Raw genomic sequence first — 23,485 nt, forward strand, 5'->3', positions numbered from 1 at the left:
AGCATATAGGCCTCATCTGACTTTTTCTGAGAAATTCAAGGAAATTTGGCATAATCATAAATATTCTGTTTAATCAACTACAAACAGCAGGCCTCTGTTTTAACAAACTTAAAAGTGAACAGAGTTCAGCTGAATAGGCCCAAGTAGGCCATATAATGTGAGGTTTAATTTAGTCACCTCATTTAAGATATTTCTGAGGGAAAGACGGTCTGGGGAGGCAGTACAGGGTGTTAAACAAGGTGGGGGGGGGGTGTTCCCCAGGAAAGTAGCAAAACCTGAAGCGCTCCATGGCCTGTACAGTGGGTGCTGCCTCCTGGGGACTGGGAGAGGGGTCCTACGTCCCAGGGCCCAGCAGGAAGCAGACAGGCCGGGTTAGGCAGAGAGGATGCTTGGTCCTCAGCAAGGACAAAGGAGTAATCGGACTAGCCTCTGTGAATAGAACCACTCTAAGCAATTCTCTTAAATGCATCCAATCTCTTAATATAACAGTGACAGACTTCTAGTTACTGGCACTTAACCACCTTTTGCTCAGCCATTTTTAATAATCAGATAGCAAACACATTTATTTGTTTATAAAATTTCAGTTTTATAATGAAAGGAGTTGGGATGTGCTGACTGCTGACCTCTGTTTGGTATTCTCTAGAATAAGGGGAAGATGGGGAACCCTGAAGAGAAAAGGGATGGAGATGAATGGGCCAGAGGCTCCATAATGGCCATGGCTCATGAACAATAGGCTGCCCCGTGAACCTGTTTGGGTAGCTTTCAGTGGGACCAAAATGAATGAAAATAACTCCATGCAGGCCTTTTAAAAGAAAGACAGGGACTTCCCTGGTGGCACAGTGGTTAAGAATCCGCCTGCTCAGGTGCTTTGTGACCATTTAGAGGGGTGGGATAGGGAGGGAGACGCAAGAGGGAGGAGATATGGGGATATATGTATATGTATAGCTGATTCACTTTGTTATAAAGCAGGAACTAACACACCATTGTAAAGCAATTATACTCCAATAAAGATGTTAAAAAAAAAAAAAATCCACCTGCTAATGCAGGGGACACAAGGTTCCATCCCTGGTCCAGGAAGATCCCACATGCTGCGGAGCAACTAAGCCCGTGCACCACAACTACTGAGCCCACGCGCCTAGAGCCCATGCTCCGCGACAAGAGAAGCCACTGCAATGAGAAGCCCGCGCACCGCGACGAAGAGTAGCCCCCGCTCGCCACAACTGGAGAAAGCCCACGCGCAGCAATGAAGACACAACACAGCCAAAAATATATAAAAATTAAAAAAAAAAAGAATGGAGGCCTACTGTAGTCAGGAAGTTATTACCCTAAACTACTGCTAAGGAAGGCAATTAGCATATGCTTCAGTTAATGTCTCCTTCAAGAAAATCTTTAAAAAAAAAAGAAGAAGAAAGACATACTGCGGGAGCACCGATCACTATTCAAAGTATGATTTTAACACATCTAATCACGCAGATAACTGACAATCCTGGGGCAGGATTAAATCGATACGTACTCTGGGGGATGTCCTCTGCTCTGTAGATCTTCAGCAGGAAGGTCACCCATCGGAGGGCGATGCCAGCAGGGAGTAACAAGTTACTCTCCACGTCATCACTGTCATTACCACGATCTTGTATCTCAGGCTATTGGGGACACAAGATGACAAATTATACACAAAGGAAAGCAGAACTTGAAGAAGCCAAATTGGTGCTTATAAAATAAAACCAATCAGAACTGTTTTCATTAGGATTTCCTGTGTTTTGGGCTTAAGAGTTCAGCACCAATTCAACCTCAAAACTGCTCTACAAAATCAATGCTCATGTTTCTTTGATCAATACACTACAAGAAAATAATGTGTCCTTTTGTAATCTTCTGAGCACTAAATAGTAGAGAAAGAGAGAAAGAGCGATGGCTCCTGAAGTTCTTCTCATTTCTTTCTGGCCATTGGCTTGCTGCCCAATTTTCTAGAATAACAACTGTCCCCTTAGGTAACGATGCCTGATTGTGCAAGGGAGCCATGCTCTGTAGATGCAGTGATGCGGGGAAGTCTTAAAAACACACGTATCTTTACTGAATGAAAAACTGACTCAGACACCAGGATGGAGCCTAAGTGAGCTGGAATAATACTTCTGTCATGAAGAAAAGAACAACTTCTGGAAAACTGGAGGAACTGGAGGGTTGGAGTTACTCATTGAAAGCTGGGCTCCATTTCACAACTACTGGTGCCCACTGGCTTAACTCCTAGCCCTCTTTTTTAGTGAAAAAAATGTAGAGGGTAGAGAATTTGGGGCTCACGGGAGGCTCATCTCCGGTTCCCAGGACCAACATGCTGACTTTCATGTAGCCTTTAGCACCCGAGCTGGTATCTTCAGGGTCATTGAGGAGAAGCCATTTTCTCATGACAGCATGACCTGAAATAAAGAAGGCATAAAATGACTAGGATACTCTAAAGAGAAGCTGACAGGTCTGTGATTTCATCTGTGGTAAGATAAACAAGCATGTCCTCCAATGCGTCTTCATGATATGCCAAATTCCCCAGCTGAGACTCTATATTAATGTCCTCTGCTTTGCCCTAACTCCCCACCCACGTCCTGCCCTGGTATGACTTAAACAAGACTCTAAGCTCTATTCACTGGTTTTATAAGTTGATTTTGAAAAGGTTAAAATACCCTCAACAAAAGAGAGAAATTATCTATTCGTTACTATTTGGATGATTACCACTAAAAAAAAACAAAAGCCATCCCTGCTAAACTGCTACTACCATAATTCCCACTAAGTATCCTTTCCTCTTCTCAATCAAGAAAAACATTTTTTTGATTCTCCTTGATCCCTCAAATTTTCTAGATTCTCAGAGTCTTCAAGTTCATGGGAGAACATTACTTACCAGGTTCATCATAAATGAATCCGACATCAATCTGGGGAAAAAATAATTTAAAGTAGTTCAAACAGATTTTAAAATCAGTTTTGTCACTTCTAGAAACCATCGTTATTATTACACTTAAAAATAAGGCTTTTGACTAGACAAATTTCTTTGAGATCCAACATTTCCATCTTACCCTCTCTGTATACCCAATGCCTGGCCTGATGTGTGACACATAGAAGGCTCTCAATCCATCATTTTGAATGAATGAGCTAGTCTTACAGCTGGAAGAGACATGGTGGCCAATGTGTCCTGGTTTGCTTGAGACTTTTCCAGTAGCAAAGAAAGTCTCACATTCTGTGGAACCTCTCAGTCTCAGGCAAACCTGGACTTTGGTCACCCTATGGGAAGTCACCTATCCAGTATTCCTCCTCCTTTTTCTCCAAGTGATTAATGCTAATACTAATATACCCACTGATTGGGCACTTCAGTATGCCAAGTGCTGTGTTAGGTGCTTTATATATCCTATCTCGCATAGTCTTCACAATGATCCCATTTTACAGATGAAGAAACTAAGGATCACAGAGGTTGACATGTGGCTAGTTTGTGGCAGACAGTGTATAAACACAGTCTGCCAGACCCAGATCATCTTCTAGGACTTCTAATGACTGGGAGCTCCTTCCTTCAAGAAGCAGCCCAGGGCTTCCCTGGTGGCGCAGTGGTTAAGAATCCGCCTGCCAATGCAGGGGACACAGGTTCAAGCCCTGGGCCGGGAAGATCCTACATGCCGCAGAGCAACTAAGCTTGTGCGCCACAACTACTGAGCCCATGCGCTTAGAGCCCGTCCTCTGCAACAAGAGAAGCCACCGCAATAAGAAGACCGTGTACCGCAATGAAGAGTAGCCCCCGCTTGCCACAACTAGAGGAAGCCTGCACACAGCAACGAAGACCCAATGCAGCCAAAAATAAATAAATAAAATAAATTAAAATAAATTAAAAAAAAAAAAAAGAAGCAGCCCATTCCACGTAGAATTGCTGAGAAGGCACCAACCAAGTCTTTGTCGTTAACTGCAGTGTGAGTTACTTGGAAAAGCATCTTGATTCTCCTCCCTGGTTTGGCTTGCCTTTCATACTCCAGGTTTACAGTAACTGGCTTTGTAGATAGAGCTCTGGGCCACTGGCAAGTGGAGCTGGGTAATGGGCTTCTTGCCACAGTCAAGCACCCTTCCCTTTGTAGCAGTTCACTGGCTTCCATCCACAGCAGGAACTCTGTGAAGGGCCCTGGTGTGCCAGTTTCTGGGCATCTTGCTTTAGGACACTGGTAAGTGCTGTACTTTGGAAGCTGACTAGACCCAGGTCAGGGGACACTCAACTGGCTTCCAGCGCCCAAGGCATTCATGTCCAGCCTTCAACAATCATAGCATCAATGCCTTACACATAACCTTAAGATGTCACCAAGATGGGCATCCTGAGACCTGGCTGGGAATCAGATTCCTCATTATGAAAGTGCCCATCTCTGATGTAAGTTGAATGAAACAGAGAGTTGACACCCACCTTAAATTCCCCCATCAGACAATCTGCCCGCAGAGAATGGGAATTATAAACCTGGAAGAAAGGAGAGCAGTGGAAAGATTATCGGCTTCATCCGGCAGTTAGTGAGTGCTACCCTCCTACTCCGTGGCCCCCTTACCCGAATGCTGATGACCTCATCCATCAATTCAGAAGGAGTCAGGTGGACATTGTAGAAAAATAACTGTCGAAACGAGAGAAAAATGTTTCAATGTCAGCAGGGGTAGTCTAAGGTTTAGTGGGATCTGATGCTACAATTTGCGGGGGGGGGCCTTCCTAAAAAACTACAAGACACAACCCCAAATTAGGTGTGACCACGTGAACCCACTGAAGGACCTTGGAAAAGGCCCTTAGGTTAAGTGTCATGAGCTTCACCTTAAACTCTGCATGTCAGAAAAAGGAAAAAAAGTTAAGTAACAACTGTAGTGTTTTTTTAACTAAATAAAATTGTTCATTTGGGACCAGACATCTACTAGGTAACTAAAGATCTAAGGCAGGGACTTCCTGGTGGCGCAGTGGTTAAGAATCTGCCTGCCAGTGTAGGGGACACGGGTTCGAGCCCTGGTCCAGGAAGATCCCACATGCCATGGAGCAGCTAAGCCCGAGCGCCACAACTACTGAACCTGTGCTGTACAGCCCACGAGCCACAACTACTGAGCCCGCGTGCCACAACTATTGAAGCCCACATGCCTAGAGTCCGTGCCCTGCGAGCCCGTGCCCCACAACAAGAGAAGCCACCGCAATGAAGAGTAGCCCCCGCTCGCTGCAACTAGAGAAAGCCTGAGCAGCAACAAAGACCCAACGCAGCCAAAAAATTAATTAATTAATTAAGGGGAAAAAAAGAGATCTAAGGTTATTTCATGTGCTTAAGGCTTGCATGTCTGGAAAGTTGAGGTTAATTCTCTTCCATTTTTAGCGCTACTGTTTCTATCCAGTGACTCTAATTTTTTTCTTTCTAACAAAACACCTTTAAAGCCAACTCTGCCCATTAGATAATGTTAGGGCCTCAGTAGAGTCGGTAGAGACCACATTTTAACTCATTGTTACAGTTAAGTTTAAGGTTGATTCCTGGGAAATGAAAATTGGGTATAAAAAAGTTGTACCATAAAGCCAAAGTTTATGTGCCAATAAACTTTCGTCCTAAGAGAGAAAGACTGAGCATTTACTTAAACTGAGACTTGTTTCTACTTTTTACTCAGAAATATTTCAAATTCACAGAAAAAAATGAAAATTGTAAATAAACACCATCTTTCACCTATGTTCACCAATTGTCATCGTTTTGGGACACTAGCTTTTGGCTTTGTCACTTTTTTTTATTAACTGAACTATCTGGAAGGAGGTTCTAGATAACATAACACTTCACTCCTTAAAAATACATTTGCATGCATCTCCTAAGAGCAAGGATATCTTTTCATAAAACCATAATATAATTATCACACCCAAGAAATTTAACATGTAACATAGTCAATTTTCAAATTTCTACAATTTTCCTGAAAAAAGTTCTTTTTAGCCTTTTTAAAATCTAGAATAAATTAAATAAGTAAATAAATAAATCTAGGATTCACTCAAGGGTCTTACATTGTATGTGGTTGTTGTATCTTTTTAGTTTCCTTTTATCTAGAACAATACTCCTGGCTTATTTTTGTTGTTTATTTCTATCAAGACCAGTTGTTTTGCAGAATATCTCACAATCTGGATTTCTGTCAATTTTTCCTCATTGTTAGATTCAAGTTGACCATTGGACAAGAAACGACACAGATGACGCTGATTACTTACATTATATCACATCAGGACACACATGTCCATTTGTCCCATTATTGGTGATACCAAGTTTAATCACTTGGTTAAGAATATGTGTGTAAACTAGGGATTTTTTAGTAAAATCCTTTTATTGATTTATGAATTGGTCTGAGAATCAGTTATTTGATTCTTCCCTTTTACCAAGAGATCTACTCTCAAAAGAATTCATTAAAATGGAAAATTCTGAGCTGGAGATTCCTACAGAATGAGGTTGAGTAAATATTTGTCCTGCATTATAAACACTTGGATGGGTCCTACGCTCTAGGCATCAAGTCGTCCCATATCTCATCCTCCCTGCAATCTTGTCTTGTCCTCCAACGTGACTCTCTCCCAGCCTTTCCCGAAGTCCACTTCCAGTGCCCCATCTCCATATGCACCCACCTCTGTGTTAGCTTTGACACTACCTAGCTGCCTGCTGTTGCCTGCAATTCATCTAAGAAGTTAGAGGTGAGAATAAGACGGGGCTTTTGAAAAGCTGGGGTCCAGGTTGAACAAAGGGAAAGAAACAGGAGCACCACATGGAAGAAACCGGTTCCTTTTGTGAATAGAGGTCAGAAAAAAACCAACACCAGAGCCAGGGCTGGGATTACAAGCTGTAGGGAACTAAGAGGACCTGTGGTACCAAGGGCCTGGCCTCAGAGACCAGAGCATGAGACCCAAGGAACCTCAGAAATGCATCTCCTCAGCAGAGTAAGGCTGGACTCCGAAAAATTCCCCAAACTTATCATTTCTCTTCAGAGTCCTAAACGTGGAGTTTTGTGGCATTGAAGACAACTGTCAAGGTATTCAGTATTTTTGAGGAGTGTTGCAGAAGAGGTCAACAGAACAGGCTACAACGTCAGTATGGAGGAAAAAACCCTTTTTGCTCATAATTGCTTTTTTTAACCTATATTATTTTTATAGTCAAGTAGGTTTTGACACCTTTGAAAATCGGGTTACTTAGTTACATGGAGTCACCCCTCAGAGACATCTGCTAATTAAAAAGAGCAAAGGCAGGTGTAAGTGCTTTGTGTGCTCCATCGTAAGGGTTGCGAGGACCCATTAGAAAGGTCTCCCTCCAGAAGTTGTTGCAAAACCAGCGGAAAGACACTGGCAGCTCTGAGAACCAGCGACAAAGCAGGCCACTTGATTTCAAGACCCAGTGGTTCTTAGAGCAGAACGTTTAACACCGGAACTTTGTACTGTGCGTGCACAGGTGTTCCCCTCCCACAGGGAACTGGGGAGAGGTGGGTGGAAGCCGGGAAGGTGCATATAAATAAAACAGACTCACAGAGCAGGACATGCATTCACCTGTTTACCTCATCAAAAAACGGATTGTTCCCTCTCTTGATTCTTGTTCGGTGGGTCTGGCCACAGATGTGGACTTTGACCACAGGCTTGATGTTGTTGCCACTTAACTGCCGGCCCTCGATCACCCAGACACGGATCTACAAGCACAGGAGAGGAGTCGTCACTGAGCCTTTCCCAGCACGGCATGTAAGAGAATCCTCAGGTGTGGCCTCAGCTCGTTCAACTGTCAGGACCGCTGAAACCAGGCCAGCGCAGCCTTGCAATGTCCTGTGCTTGCAGACTGGGGGCAGCCACCTGCGCTCATTCTCATGATGGGAACTGGGGTTGGGTTGCAAAAACCAAGATCAGTAGTGGGGTTGCAATAGTCCAGAGCTGGCCCAGGAAAGCACAGGACACGACGGAGGCTGCTGCTCAGACCCCAGCCTCCTACTTGGTCTTCCTGAGCCCTGAGAGGTACCAACTCAATCCATGGCTGTCTCCCAAGGAAGTCGCCAGAGCTGTGAAAAACACAATACCTGTGACTCTATTCTTTGATTAGCTCTTTCCTACCACCGAAGGGGATTTTATTTCTCTGAAGAGCCTCATGTGGATTGACTACATCTACTGCTGCTTGCAGAAGAAAGACGGGGAGCTCTTCTTATTGGGTTTCTGCCCTGACATCTCTTTTTATTAGTTGAGCCACTGCCCACAGGCAGAAGCTCTTCCGGCAACACCACAATTGCCAGAAGCTGGACAACAGTGTTAGTACAATGGGAATACGGCCCCTCGGGCTGTTCCTACCTGGAAGTCCTGTGGCTTGTTGGACAGCACCCACCGGCTGTTCTTCCCTTTTGTGAGCCTCCGGGCAAGGTGAGCTTCCGACACCATCCGTCCCGGCCCCCTGGGCCCTGGGCCCCTGACCGTACTGTCCAACCCGTCCTCATCACCGCCACCCTCCTCTTCTTCTCCTAAAACACCAAAAAGGGATCAGTCAGAGATGGCCCTCACCCTGCATGCATCTGAACACTCTGGTTTCCTGGACCCAAGAGGGTTTTCCGTGTTCCTGAGGCAGCAGGTGAAGGAGACACTTCTTGGTGACACTGACTTGGGATGAGTTGTGACTCAGATACTGCTTCTTTAGGAAAATGTGTTCACGTGCATCAGAGCACTCATTCAGGCTGTCTTCAAGGTGACAGGGGGAACGTCAGAGGCCATGGGGAGAGCGAGGAGATGGTGCGAATGGACCCAGCCAGGAATCACTCAGTTCTAACCTGGGAACCCTGCCTGAGGTCAGGGGCCTTCCTGCAGTAGGACGGCAAGGTGGGGAAATGCTGGGGAAAATTGAAGCCTTGCAGGGGATACTTCAACTCCACCCTTCCCACTACAGATCTTTTCTCTAGATCTTTACTCATGAGGTTTTGTACGGTCTCCTTTCTGCCTGAGCCTCCTGATTCGCAAATGCCCTCTCCACCCTCATGGCAGACGAGAAACTCACCCCCAGTTTCTTGCCATGGAGACCAAGCTGGTCATCATGCACTCCCTTCATCCTCCTGGTCTGTCACTTCCATACACATCTGTCCCCTAGCTTCTCTTCACACTCAGGGGGAAAATGTGTTTCAAGTGAACCCCCTCCCCATGCCTGAGATCCCACTCCCTGCTGATTCTTTGGGGACCCCTTAAATGTCCCCCCTTTCAAGTACCTCCAGTGGCTCCTTCCCCATAGGGACCGCCCCTCTGCCTTCAGATATACACAGATCTTTCTCTCCTAAAATAACAAAAATCAACTCTGCCTTCTATATCTCCCCTTTTTATTATTCACAAACTCTTTAAAACTCAATGACAAACTTCAGTTATTTTTTTCTTAATAGACAAAAAGTTTGAACTCCTGGTAATCTGTACAATATAATTTAAGAGAGACTAGAAGACCAACTAACTACCTTGTCTAAAAAATACCAGCATCTGCACTCCCTACCTTTGGATCTTGAACCTCCTCCTTTACAATGCAAGATCACGTAGGAGACAATTTCAATATGGAGTCATCGGCCAGTCACTCACATCATAGTATGAATTAGTTCCGTCAAATCGCCGTGTAGCACGGCTCTTAAAGCTTGGGCTTTGGAGTCATGCTGTTGGGGTTGGAATCCCAGTTTTGAGCTATGTGAGTCTGAGTAAGTCTCTTAATTTCTGTTTCAGTTTCCTCATTTGTAAAAAGGGGGAAATAATAGTATTTACCACTAGATTATTGTAAAAATAAAATTAATCTATATGCAAGGCCTTTAATACCGTGCCTGGCACAAAGCACAACCCAGCAAATTAATCTTTTCTTCCTTTTTCTTCTTTTTTTTTTAGTTTTGTTGAGAAGTCAGTTTTGTTGGAGCACTTCCTAGCGAGCAGTTAAGGGGTGGGGGTGGGGGGCAGCGAGTGAGCAGCACAGGGGACAGGGCCTAGCGTAAGAAAGGGGCGACCACAAGGAAGTAAAAGGTCCCCCCAGTGTACTGCCTCAGAGTTTAGTCCAGGAGGAAACTTCCCCCTCACCACCCCTCCATTCATTCTCGTCCCATCTAAGCCCGGCACTTGTTCTGCAAAGGTCAACCGTGAACCTCTTCTTGCCAAGCTCAGGGCCCTTTTCTGAATCCTCATGCTTCACCTTCCATGGCATTGGACACTAGGGTCCACGCATACTTCTCTGAATTGTGCAGCTCTCCTGCTGGCACTCTGACTAAATATTTTCAGGGTCTTTCGAGGCCCCCCTCTTTGTCTCCAATTCATCAAGTGTGCATTCCCGCTCTGTTCCTCAGCCCTCTGGTTCTGTTGACCCAACATTCTCTGGAGCCACACTTCAGTCTTTCAAGGAGTCACAGACCCGCAGAATTTAGACTAGAAGGGACCTTAAAGATCCTCATCTAACCTGCCCCTCACCCCATTTTATAGGTAGAAAAACTGAGGTCCAGAAAGCTGAAACAACTTGTTAGGTTATTAGGAGCTGAGCTAAAACCAAGACCACATCTTTGCCCTCCCTCACTGGTTTAAGACTGGATCTAGAACCAGGCTGAAGGTGAAGGTGAAGGTGATGCTGTGCTCCTAGTTCCTCAACATCTTTGTCACGACACCAGGAAACCCCACAGAAGCCACAAGCGGAGAATAGCTACCTCTGCGTGGGCCTCCTCTTCCCTATTCTTTAAGAGGCTCCTCTTCCCTATTCCTTAAGAGGCTTCAAAAGAAGGGTTTGCCTGGGGCCCGGATTCAAGCTCTCAGAATGTCCTTCCTCTTCTCTACCAGGCAGGTTCCTCACCTCCCTCAAGTTCCAGATGAAATACTGTCTTGGTCTGTCCCCACCACCCCCACCGGATAGAGTGAGTCCCCCCCCCTCTCGTGTCTACCACACATTGTTCTATCCAGTCCTCACCAGTCTTGTACCTGTTATTAACCTGTGCGCCTCCCCACTACCATCCACTCTTCAGAAGCTGGGGGCTTGCCCTTTTCTTCTTTGTACCTGCCCTGTGCCTGACACGCACCCTTCTAGTACATAGCAGGGGCTTGATGAATGTGGATTAAGGAAACAAACGAATGAGGACATCCTGACCCCTGCCTGAGCCTTCTAGAGTTCTCCAGCAGTTTGGCAAAGCTCCCACAAGGCTCGCGGGAGAGGGCACCCAGATGCCGGAGGGGGGAGGGCACTCTTCCCAACCCTGGCACCAGCCTCAGGGAAGCACGGACAGTCAGGCTCCCCTGTGCAAACCTGTTCCAGACTGGGCAATGGCTGGGCCACATGACTTTAAGGCTCCTCCAACAACTAACATGAACTTTCTTGGACCACCTTGGGCCCAAGTGAGATTTCCTCCCTGCTGTGGACTGTTCCGCTTGGGGTTGGTGGTTGTTTATGGCAAAAGAAGGGGTAAATCGTAGCCCTTTGTGGTGCTGGACTCTGAACAAATCCTCTTTAAGCTCTTGATGGATGTTCCAGAAACAGACTGCAGGTAACAAAGAGCCAATTTCTTCTGGAAACCTTCTACTGTCAGACTTTAGGCTGAAGGGATGGATCAGAGGGAAACCACACCAAGTCCTGTCTACCACCTGCATCTCTACGTAGCAGCAAAAGGCTGTCTGAGCAGGAAATCGCCCCTTTATGTGGCAGGAAGCCGCACAGAATTAAACAATGCTAACACCCTAAGTGTTCCACAAAGAATGACCAGGGCCCTTAGGCCACTGCCGAACACACCCTTCTGCACAAGCTGTGAAATTACCCAACATTAGCCACTGAACTGGCGTGCCCTGCCCCATACTGAGACCCAGGCATGCCCTGGAACACAGCCAAGAGGATCTACAAAGTATGAGTGTTTCATGACCACAAAAGGCAACAGTAAGTTAGGAACTGCTGACTGAATAGGAAGTTGCTGGTTGTATTTGCTTCCTAGGGCTGTTGTAACAAAGTAGCACAAACTGGGTGACTTAAAACCACCAAAATTTGGGCTTCCCTGGTGGCGCAGTGGTTGAGAGTCTGCCTGCTGATGCAGGGGATGCCGGTTCGAACTCCGGTCCGGGAGGATCCCACATGCCGCGGAGCGGCTGGGCCCGTGAGCCATGGCCGCTGAGCCTGCGCGTCCAGACCCTCTGCTCCGCAACGGGAGAGGCCACAGCAGTGAGAGGTCCGTGTACCACAAAAAAAAAACAAAAAAAAAAAACCAAAATTTCTCTGACAGTTCCAAAACCCAGAATTGCAAAATCAAGATGTTGGCAGGGCCATGCTCCCTTAGAAGCCTCTAGAGAAAAAGACTTCCTTGCCTCTTAGTAGCTGGTGGCTCCTGGCAATCCTTGGTGTTCCTTGGCTCATGGCTGCATCACTCTAACCTCTGCCTCTGTTGTCACATGGCCTTCTCCCCTGTGTGTCTGTGGGTTCTCACCTACTCTCATAAGGACACCGGTCATTGGATTTAGGGCCTGCCCTAATCCAGTATGACCTCATTTAACAGATTACATCTGCAAAGACCCTACTCTCAAAAAGATCACATCCTGAGTTTCTGTGTAGACAGGACTCCAGTGGCCATCTTTCCAGTTTGTTCTTTCTATGACTCCAGTCCACAGTGTGCAGTCACACAGGCTGCCCCAATCTATGGACCACATCACATCCCCTGCCCCCCACTTCATGTCCTTTTCTCCTAACCTGTTAGATTCTGGGATCTAACACTGCAATCGCTCCTCTAAGTGCCCCTCAATCCCTCCCTTCCCCTCACTTCATCGTACTCACCTGGTTCATTTGACTCTCCACTTACTATACTCATTCACAAAGGTAACTGAACTTGAACACACGCCTTACTGACTAGTGTCACTTTAATTTCATGATCTCAAACCTTCAGTGGCCTCACAGGATTGCCCAGCTATCCTACCATGTTTCCAAAGTACCTATGTCCAAGTTCTCCTAAATCCTGGTTTGAAATGGCCATTGATTAGCCAACAAGGTCAAATCCCTTCACCTTTCTGAACTCCCACCTGTTTTGCACCTTGAAAGCTTCCAACATTCTCTCTATCCTTCTCACCATCTAACGACCTTCCTTCTTATTTCACAGAGAAAATAGGCAATCAGGGTGGCTAGGACTACCCTAGCCAGCAGGCTTCTTTATCCAAACACTTCCCATGCCTCTCATCTCTTCCACCTAAGCACTAATTGGGCCACGATCCCACCTAATCCTCTTCCATTCCTTGATGGAGACGCCTTTCTTTATGAATATTTTTGCTTTTTTTTTTTTTGTCAATATTTACTATTTCCCCACAGCAACCCTGTTTCTCCAGAGTCCTAGAATGCCAATCTCTTCCTGTGATATTAATTTTGCTTCTCATGACGAGGTCTTGTTAAATGGTCGTACTGGTTAAGGCAGAATTTAATTACCTTGGGCCAAAGGTCATTGCAAAATCAGGAGAAGGCTGGTATGGTATCATCAGTGGAAGTTAAAAAGTACAAAGCAGAACACGAGAGAGTAAGTTTCTAAGCATGAAGACATTTTGGAGATAATATGCTGATTTAGCTGGAATGTTGAATAATAACTTTGCTGGGTTTCTAACATGCTAAAAGTCATATAAATAAATACCTGCATTCAACCATAAGCAATTCATTACCTTTCACTCTGATTTTTGGGTAAATGGCACTACATGGGCCCTGAGAATCTTCGGGAACAGTTCCAATACATTGACCAAAGCAAAGGTACCGTAAAAGTGCCTGTAACCAAACAGTGATGCAAACACAGGCTGGCAGGGAAATTCTGGCAGCATCTACCTTTGACTGATGGAGGCTGTGAGCCAAGCTAGGAAATGCTGCCCAAAGAGCTCTGCCTGGATCAGGACAAGATAATGTTAACCAGGTAAAATGCTCAACTCCATGGCTTCTCAAAGTGAGCTGCATAATCAGCCTTCATCAGGATCTCCTGGAAGCTCGTGTTAACGATACAGATTGGGAGGTTCCCCTTCAGATCAGCTAAATTAGACCCTCTGGAGATAGGTGCTGGAAATCTGCACATTTAGAGATTTCCCCCGATGATTTTACTATGTCTCTAAAATTAAAGAGCCACTTGTTTATTATCATCACTTCAACTTTCCTAAATATCCTGCGGGGGGGGGGGGGGGAGAAAAATGACCTAATACAATCAGTTTGCTGGACAAAGCCAATTAGAGACCTAATCGTGGAAACAGTGCCTGCAATGATGTTCTAACACATTGATCACATTCCAGGGCAGTTCTGAACAAGACAGTGCCTTGTTCAGAAAACTTCCCATGGATCCTCAAGGTCTGTTCATCAAGGACAAATGTCTCAGTCTGGCACTCCCGGCCCTCAGGAACATGCTTCCCTTTTATTACTCCTCTGAATGAATCAGTCACTTTGGCCTATACACTAGTGTTCACCAAAATGCGCCTCTTGAACAAAAATTTAAACCATATCTATTGCTCATCCATCATTCACTCATTCATTCATTCATTCAATCAACCATGCATTTATTGGACATTGTGGTTTTCCAAGTGCTGTACTAGGCGGTAAGGATACACAGTTGAAATACACAGCTGAAAAAGCACTTTCTCTAAGAAATTGTTTCCCACATAATAATTAGCTTAGTCTTCCCTTGAGGAATTTATTAGATTCAGCTCTGACCTATAGTTATTCATGTTTATATCTTACCTTTCTACTGAAACACAAGCTCCTGGTGGCAAACAATACCTTTCTCACCTCTGTATGCTCTACAGACAGGTATCAGTAAACGTTTTCTGAACCAGATTGAATTTAACTTCAAGCAAAGTGACTCTGGTGTTCATGGAATGAAATGAATTTGAAGTGGCCAACTCTGGCTATGAATGTTTTTCGTTTTTTTTCTTTTTTTTTTTTTTGCACTTCTAGCATTGAACAATGTATACTTTTAACAGATTGTTCTTCAAAAATAGATGTGAGATTTTAAAAGTAGTTTATTCTGGTCATGGGGATGTAGGCTCCAGTCAAGTTAAATGACATCTGGCAAATCAAGTTGGCAAAGTAACAGGTTTTCAGAAGGTCAAGCCAGTGGCCTGAGTCAGCCCACCCCTCTGTCATGGGGAAAGTCTCAGAGGCAGGCAATGAAAAGCAGACCTTCTGACACCACACACTTTCAGTTAAGCCACCTATGCCCCAGGCTCTTCAACCTTTGTCATTTTGAAATAAGAGCTTCAGGAAAGCATTCCTTAAAAGGGAACCCCTTAGATACAAACCAAAGACCTGATCCATGAAAGCAATCATTGATAAGCTGGCCTTCATTAAAATTAAAAACTTCTGCTCTGTGAAATACAATATCAAGAGAATTAGAAAACGAGCCAAGAAGTGGAGGAAACATTTGCAAAAGACACATGTGATAAAGGACTGTTATCCAAAATATACAAACAGCTCTTAATCTTAAAACTCAACAATAGGGACTTCCCTGGTGGTGCAGTGGTTAAGAATCCACCTTCCAATGCAGGGGATACAGGTTCGAGCCCTGGTCTGGGAAGATCCCACATGCCGCAGAGCAACTAAGCCCATGTGCCACAACTACCGAGCCTGCACTCTAGAGCCCATGAGCCACAACTACTGAGCCTGCGTACCACAACTACTGAAGCCCATGAGCCTAGAGCCCATGCTCCGCAACAAGAGAAGCCACTGCAAATGAGAAGCCTGCACACCGCAATGAAGAGTAGCCCCCGCTTGCCACAACTAGATAAAGCCCACACGCAGCAACCAAGACCCAACGCAGCCAAAAAATAAGTTAATTTAAAAAAAAATCAACAATAAGAAAACAAACAACCTGTAAAAAATGGGCCAAAGACCTTAACAGAAACCTCACCAAAGATATGCAGTTAGCAAATAAGCATAGGAAAAGATGTTCCACATCATATGTCATCATGGAAATGCAAATTAAAACAATGAGATACCACTACACAGCTATTAGAACGGTCAACACCAAATGTTGGTGCAACAGGAACTCTCATCCATTGCTGGTGGGAATGTAAACTGGTACAGCCACTTCAGAAGGCAGTTTGGTGGTTTCTTACAAACTACACATACTCTTACCCTATCACCCAGCAATCATGCTCCTTGGCATTTATCCAAAGGAGTTGAAAACTTAGGTCCATACAAAAACCTGCACATGGATAACCTGCACACGGAAACTTATAGCAGCTTTACTCATAATTGCCAAACTTGGAAGCAACCAAGATATCCTTCAGTAGGTGAACGGATAACTAAACTGTGGTACATCCAGACAATGGAGTATTATACAGCACTGAAAAAAGAGCTATCAAGTCATGAAAAGACATGGAGGAAACTTAAATGCACATTACTAAGTGAAAGAAGCCAGTCTGAAAAGACTGCATACTGTATAATTCCAACTCTGTGATACTCTGGAAAAGGCAAAACTATGAAGACAATAAAAAGATCAGTGGTTACCAAAGGTTGGGGGTGTGTGCGGGAAGACGACGAATATACAGAGCACAGATGATTTTTAGGGCAGTTAAAATATTCTGTATGATATTATGATGATAGGTATAGACTATTATACATTTGTCCACATCTGTAGAACGTAAAACACCAAACGTGAACTCTAAGGTAAACGACGGACTTTGGGTGATTACGATGCGTCCATGCAGGTTCATCCTTTGTTAAAAAAAAAAAAGCACCATTCTGGTGAGAGACATTGATAATGGGGAAGGCTAGGCATACGTGGGGGCAGAGGGCATTCGGGAAATCTCTGTATATTCTTCTCAATTTTGTGGTAAACCTGAAACTTCTCTTAAAAAACAGCCTTAAAAAAACGAAAGACAAAAACCCACGAACCTCTGAAGTATTCAATTCCCGTGGTCTACGGTCATAATTAGTTTCTTCAACTTACAGAGGTGAATTTTCCTGAAAATCTTCACTTTTGTGTTCTATCATTAACATTTCAAATTTCTTCTTTGCAGATCCCACTATGTGGATGGTAACCTTTAAAATCAATATCAGTCGTGGTGAATAGTGGTTATCGTAGGTTGGGACTACGAGAGATTTGTATGTTCCTGTGTCTTATATTCCCTGTGATGTTTATATTTTTATAAGCAGATATGCTTTTGAACTCAAAAAACACCCCCAATGAGTTCATGATTTAAAATTTGAAAAGATCTATTGATATTTAAATTAGAGGGAGTGGACTCGTTACTTTTATTAAAAATGGTAAAGATTTTTAAAGAGTCAATTTAAGGAAAGTGAAAAAAAACCAGTTTCTTGGCCAGATGTTCTGTTTATGTTAAGGTCTGTGATGGCAGGAGGTGTGCCTGCCTTGCTGTTATTTCTGTCTCATGTTTATTGCTCTTATTTCCCCCAAGACTGTAAGGTGTTGGGTTTTTTTCCTTAGTGTCTTCCTTAACATGGAGTTGTACTAAGTACTCAGAGATATCTTTGCTTAGTTGAATTTCACATTAAGACAAAAAAAGTTTTATCTTAAAACATCCAGATAGGGACTTCCCTGGTGGTCCAGTGGTTAAGAATCCGCCTTGAATGCAGGGGACGCAGGTTAGATTCCTGGTCGGGGAACTAAGATCCTACTTGCTGCGGGACAACTAGAGAGCCCGCATGCCACAACTACTCAGCCCATGAGCTCTGGAGCCCACGCACTGCAACGAAAGATCTCACGTGCTGTAACTAAGACCCTATGCAGCCAAATAAAAAAAAGTTAAAAAAAAAAATCCAGATAATCTAGGACATTAAAAGATTTTTTTAAGTTTCTTTTAGCCAGATTATGAAATCATTATTCACCACGCCACCAGCTGTGGTGAATGTTAATCTCATAGAACAAAGATAGCACTTCCAGATCAAAGAAACCTGTTCATTTTTCAAATAAATAAATTTCACTCTGTCATTTCACACTTAAACATAAAATTGCCCTGCGGACACAGCTCATTTGCAGGCCAGCACTTGCTAATGTTCTTTGAAATCCAAATAAAAGGAACCCAAGTTCTGGCTCATTTCCTATCTCCGTCCAGCAGTATCAGGTATTAAAAAGAACTTCTGAGGCAGACCTTGGCCACCTGCCATTGGAAACCGCTGGAAACCAGCTAGCTTCCTAAAAGGATGGGGGACTCAGTCCACAAGCACTGCTGGAGCTTGACTTGTGCTGCCAAGACAACCCAAAAGGTGAGGAGAGGAGCCTTGGGCAAAGGGAGCCTGGATGGCAAGGGTTTTCTCCCCAGTGGGTTTAAAATTTCAAGAGTTAGTGCTTTTCTCATTTCTAAGGAAGCAGTCTTTGCTCTGGGGAAATGGCGTGTTTTCTGAGCTTGGGCTTACAAGGGTCCATCTCAGGAGAAGGGACCTCCCCCTATACTCCCAACCGCTTGATAAATTGCTTATTCTCAAAGTCTTCCTGGTCCATTAGGACACAACCCACCCCCCTTTTTTAAGATATTTAACAAAAAAAACATTCAGTCATCTCAACATGACTCTGAGCCAAAGCAGATCATTCTTTTCTAATAACTCTGCTTTTTAGAGGAAACAATTTGAATGTTCATACAGACTGTGGCACTCAACTGAGCTCATAACTACAGCTACCCAGAATTGTTTTTGTGATAATAATAATAATAAAGACCACATTAAGGTAGAACTTACTCTATGCCAGGCACTGGGCTAAGTGCTTTCTATGCATTATCTCATTTAATCCTTGCAACCACTTCATGATGTGCTACTGTTCTCCCCCACCTTACAGTAGAGTAACTGAGATTCAGACAAGTTTAGTGACTTACCCAAGGTCACACAGCTAATTAACAATAGACATAGCATCTAACCTAGGCTAGTGTGACCCCAAAGCCCTTGCTCTTATCCATAACGTTACACCTTCAGGGAAAAAAAAGTCTTGTCTCCAAACCTGGACTGCAAGTTCCTGGAGGGGAGGAGCTTTATTTTAAAGAATTACCACCCTCACTGCAGCACTGAGCAATGGGTAAGGAAACCCAGCAACCAATTTCTGTACCCCATAAATACTAAGAAGTTGTGTGATGCCAGTTCACTGTAAACTATAAGTTTACTCTTTCTACTTGAATGAACCTCAGTGCTATTTTTTTCCTAAAGGCCCGGCTTAAGGGGTACCTCAAAAGGGCCCATTTAACATTTTGGCTCTTGAAATGGAATAAACATAATGAAACTGTCTTTTATCTACCAGTATACAGGGCTGAATAGTGTCCTCCCAAAAGTCTTGCCCATCTGTAACCTCAGAATGTGATCTTATTTGGAAATAGGGTCTTTGTAGATGTAATCAAGTTAACCTGAGAGGACACTGGATTAGGGTGGGCCGAATCCAATGACTGGTATCCATATAAGACGTGAGAAATTTGGACATGGACACACAGAGCACCATGTGAAGACAGAGACACACAGAGAGAACATTGTGTGATGACAGAGGCAGGGACTGATGGGTCTACAAGCCAAGGGACACCAAGGATTGGTAGCAACCACCAGAAGCTAGGACACAGGCATGGAACAGAATTTCCCTTAGAGTCCTTGATTTCAGACCTCTAGAACCCAGAACTGCGAGAGGATACATTTCTATAGTTTGAGCCACCCAGTTTGTGGTACTTTATTACAGCAGCCTTAGGAAACTAATAAATAGGATCTGGCTTAGGAAAAATATCAGTGTAAGAAAAGGCACCCTGGTCCTCCCAATTCAGAGGCTACACCAGAGAGCCCACCAGTTGGGGCTGCCCTTTTGGGCCCGTAAGTTCCTACTGTCCTTCCGAGGCCGAAGCAAACGCTGGTGACAGCGGGCATCGGCGGAGGAGAAAGAAATTGGTTGGACCACTTGGTTCAGCCCCTGCTGGCGTGCTGCTCAGGACTGCGCTGTTTCCTCTGTGGTGTATCTGTCATCACTGCTCCGGCAGCAAAGGGAGCCACAGATGTTCTCAAGCCACCACAGGGCCCTTGCGGGGCCGAGAGTGTCCAAGGACAGAGCAGCGTGCCCGTGGTGCCGGTGGGCAGGGGGTGGAGGCAGAGCGCGTTGCTGATGTGCTGGTACCCTCATAAGAGGTAAGGGGCTATGTCAGGCCCAAATGTCCCCAAGGAAGAAGGGGCCAGGTGACCCATGCTGGACACACAACTACATGGTCAATTAATGGGCCCAAACCTTAATATCGGGTCATCTTTGGGCTGGGCGAGCAGGGGCAATGGCTGGGATGGGGCTGAGGCAGACAAGACGTCACACAGGAAGGGGGCAGAGACATCACAGGGCAGAAAGGGAGGTGCTGCCACAGGTGCCAAGGAGACCCCTCAGGTGACCAGAGAGCTGAGTTCAGAACCAAGAAAAACTCAGAGAAGCCAGGACCGGAAGAGCCAGGCCTGGCAGGAACCAGGGCCAGGGTGCCCACCCAGGATGAGGGATTTCAAGGCGGGGCGAGTGGGCCCTCCCTCCCTGGGGTGCACGCCAAGGCTGGGAAGACGGGGGCGTCTGGTGAGACCCCTCAACGCAGAGGAAGCTACAGAGACACGTCTAGCATCCCGTCACCCTGGAAAGACGCTAAGAGGAGGTCGGACTCAGCTGTGTGAAACGCCTGACTGTCTTGTAGACTGCCCTCCACCTGCGGCCCAAAACCCACCCCGAGTCCCACGCCCCAACCCCATCCAAAGCAGTATCTGGTGACCCTGAGTGACCCACAACCCACGTCCGTGAACAAGGAGCACAAGGTGGGCTGTGCGGCAGGGAGCACTTGGTTAAAGGACCGAGGGGCTGTTCGGAGGCGGGAGGGGTCAGGGCCAAGGGAGAGAGAGGCTCCAATCCAAGGGCTCCGACCACGAGACTGGTGGCTGAGAGCACAGCCTGGTGATGGCACATTTAGGAGGTGAAGACACGTGAAGAGAGTACAGGCCACTCCTGAGACTCAGAACCAGCAACAGTGTATGGGGTGCAAGCTACAAAGCAAAGCCCTGCCTGGGACCTTCTGCTGGATGGGCTCACGTGAGGCTGCTCAGTCATGTAACCAAGCAGGACCCTATGAGGCCTTCCCAGAACAGACCCCGCCCATGTCCTCCGCCTGCCTTTTGTCTGTAGAAAAACTTTAGTCACAGAACAAATTTAATCAGAGAAGTGAGAAAATGCAGAAAGAAAGAACAGTCAAGCAAGACAAAATAATAATACTTTAGCTGTTAAACAAAGTCAAGGACCTTTAGTTCTTCCTCAAGGACTACAGATACTATTCTGAGCCGTGTCCTTTGAGCTGCTTTGCAGACACTGAAGCCCCCCACCAGGTGGGAGAAGTTAACTGTATGCTGTCCACAAGCACGCAGACCCCAGACCCGCTGGAAACAGGAGGTTGATAATGCTGACTCCCAATTACCTCACCATCAACCCATCAGAAGAATGCCCATGAGCTGATCACGCCCTGCTCCTTGAACATTATAAGATTCCTCACTACCCCCTCCAGGGTGGGACACACAATCTTGAGCGCATCAGCCCCCTGTGGCCCCCTCTGCCTGGCAAAGCAATAAAGCTATTTCTTTCTACTTCACCCAAAACTCTGTCTCCAAGATTTAATCTGGCACCGGTATTCTGTCACCGAATTTTGGCAACAGTAAAGGACTGCCTTGCTGTCCCCTCTCCTTTGAAGGGCATTTGGTAAACTCTTGTAATGTCCAGTTCAGGGCAGCTCCACCTGCCTCATGGGGCCCTGTCTAGGTGCGCAGGGAGCTACAGAGAGTATAGTGACAAGGAGAGCTTCCTTGGAGAGTCCTTGTGTGCCATTAGTAGATCCTCCCTGGTGTAGGCTGGGCCTTCAGGAGGGTCAGCTTACCTCCCAAGCCTGGCACGCTGGTCCCACTGGGGTCATCCGGATGTGGAGCTGAAGGTGGATCATAGCCGATCACCAGGTCAATGGTGGCCTGGGTAGAAAAAATTCGTGGCAGACAGAATCAGTGCAGGGCATCAGAATGCTATAGACTCAACACAAACCAATTCAGCAGGAGTAAAAGTTCTAGCAGGGGTGAGCAGGGGGATGGGAAAGTGAGAAGAGAAAGAGAGAAGGACGACATACCCTCCACTGTTCATATCTTCCCACCGTGTGGGCCCAGGTGGAGTGGGCGCACGTGGGAAAGCAGTTACCTGGTACAGGTTGCCAAGTGTATCATTGCTAAGGGGCAGCCTCATAACTGGAGGAAAGTTTTGCAACAAGGAAGCTTGAACTTGTAACAAACCTCCTTCCTAGGGTGGAGATAGCCTCCAATCACAGAATTACAGTCACAGAGGATCATTCTAAGTGTTTAAGTTTTTTTGTTTGCTCGTTGACGTCTTTGTTAATTGCTGAAATTTATTTTCACACTTCTCTCCAAAAAGAATTTTAAGTGACTAACAAAAAGTTATAAAGCGATGTGATTCATAAAATGGGGTTCAAAAAAAAGGGAAACAAGTCTGATTAAAGAGGAAACAAAGATGCAAAACATGAAGATGAAGATAAGCGCCATCCCTCTTGCATTAAATATGACCCCAAGTTGGCTAGAAGCCAAGGCAAGAAGGAGAACATAAAATGTTATACATAACCTTTCATTATCAGAAAGGAAGAAACATACTAACTCGTTACAGGAGATAAAATTATTCCTATTTTTAAAATCTGAGTTAAATTTCTCACGTGGGGCATTATTTTAGGGCAGAGTTTCCTATACTTTCATATTTTGTGAACCGATAAAATTTCAAAAAAGTTTGCAAGGGGACTCAACATAGGGTCGCTAATTTTTATTTTGCCAAACACATGCCCTCAACTACCATCTACTACTATAATCATTTCACAAAATAAAGGACTTTTAACAGCAAAAGTGAGGAAGGATAAACCTCAAAATAAAAGAAGTCCTTTGAAAATAAGAATGGCACACACACACACACACACACACGTTATCAGATAAAATACAGGACATAAAATTTGGGACATATTTATAGTACAAAATTGTTCACTGTTTATCTGAAATTCAAATTTAAATGGGCATCCCACACTTCCATTTGCTACTTTTGCTACATCTGGTAAACTCTCTCACTCACTCACTCACACACACACACACACACACACACACACACACACACACACACACAATTGCCCTGTTTTTTCCCATCTGTCTGCTCATTAGTAAATACTCCCTCATGGATCAGCACATTCTTTGCCAACTTAAGAACTATGACCTGGGAGACACTGAACAGGATAATAAATGATGCCTCTGACAGCAGTTTCTTGGCAAATATAGAATCATAAGAGCAGCGTCTCACGGCTACAACCAGGCCACAATAGGAACACCGAATGCAATGAGGGGCTCAATTGCCAAACTTGAAGAATCCACCTTTCAAACCCAGAAGAGTCCATGAATGGCTCGACCTCTGTATCAATGGCTTCCCAATAACTTCAGGATCCTCCGAGGTGCTCCAGGCCCTCTTACAGGGGTAAGGGGATACCAGGGGGCCAGGCCTGAGGCCCTCACTCTTCCTTACTCCATTCAATGACTACAATTCTGCCATT

At 45.2% G+C, this 23,485-nt stretch overlaps 1 protein-coding gene across 4 annotated transcripts in view; it reads right to left on the reverse strand.

Moving 5' to 3' along the window:
- The window catches only part of MYOF (myoferlin), a 154,821-nt gene that overhangs the window by 91,994 nt on the left and 39,342 nt on the right, over positions 1 to 23,485 (reverse strand). For all 4 annotated transcript variants that reach the window (XM_089897938.1, XM_022569328.3, XM_022569326.3 and 1 more), the window contains exons 5-12: positions 21,782 to 21,869; positions 8,297 to 8,463; positions 7,525 to 7,653; positions 4,548 to 4,610; positions 4,412 to 4,462; positions 2,882 to 2,912; positions 2,293 to 2,408; positions 1,514 to 1,640 (exon numbers count right to left, since the gene is read on the reverse strand). In XM_089897938.1, the coding sequence (XP_089754064.1) occupies positions 1,514 to 1,640; positions 2,293 to 2,408; positions 2,882 to 2,912; positions 4,412 to 4,462; positions 4,548 to 4,610; positions 7,525 to 7,653; positions 8,297 to 8,463; positions 21,782 to 21,869 (772 nt within the window). The remainder of the gene's footprint in view (positions 1 to 1,513; positions 1,641 to 2,292; positions 2,409 to 2,881; positions 2,913 to 4,411; positions 4,463 to 4,547; positions 4,611 to 7,524; positions 7,654 to 8,296; positions 8,464 to 21,781; positions 21,870 to 23,485) is intronic.

The sequence above is a fragment of the Delphinapterus leucas genome, chromosome 16, assembly GCF_059928025.1.
Source record: "Delphinapterus leucas isolate spDelLeu-1000000601 "Yukka" chromosome 16, BTC_Dleu_Yukka2, whole genome shotgun sequence".
NCBI lineage: Eukaryota > Metazoa > Chordata > Mammalia > Artiodactyla > Monodontidae > Delphinapterus > Delphinapterus leucas.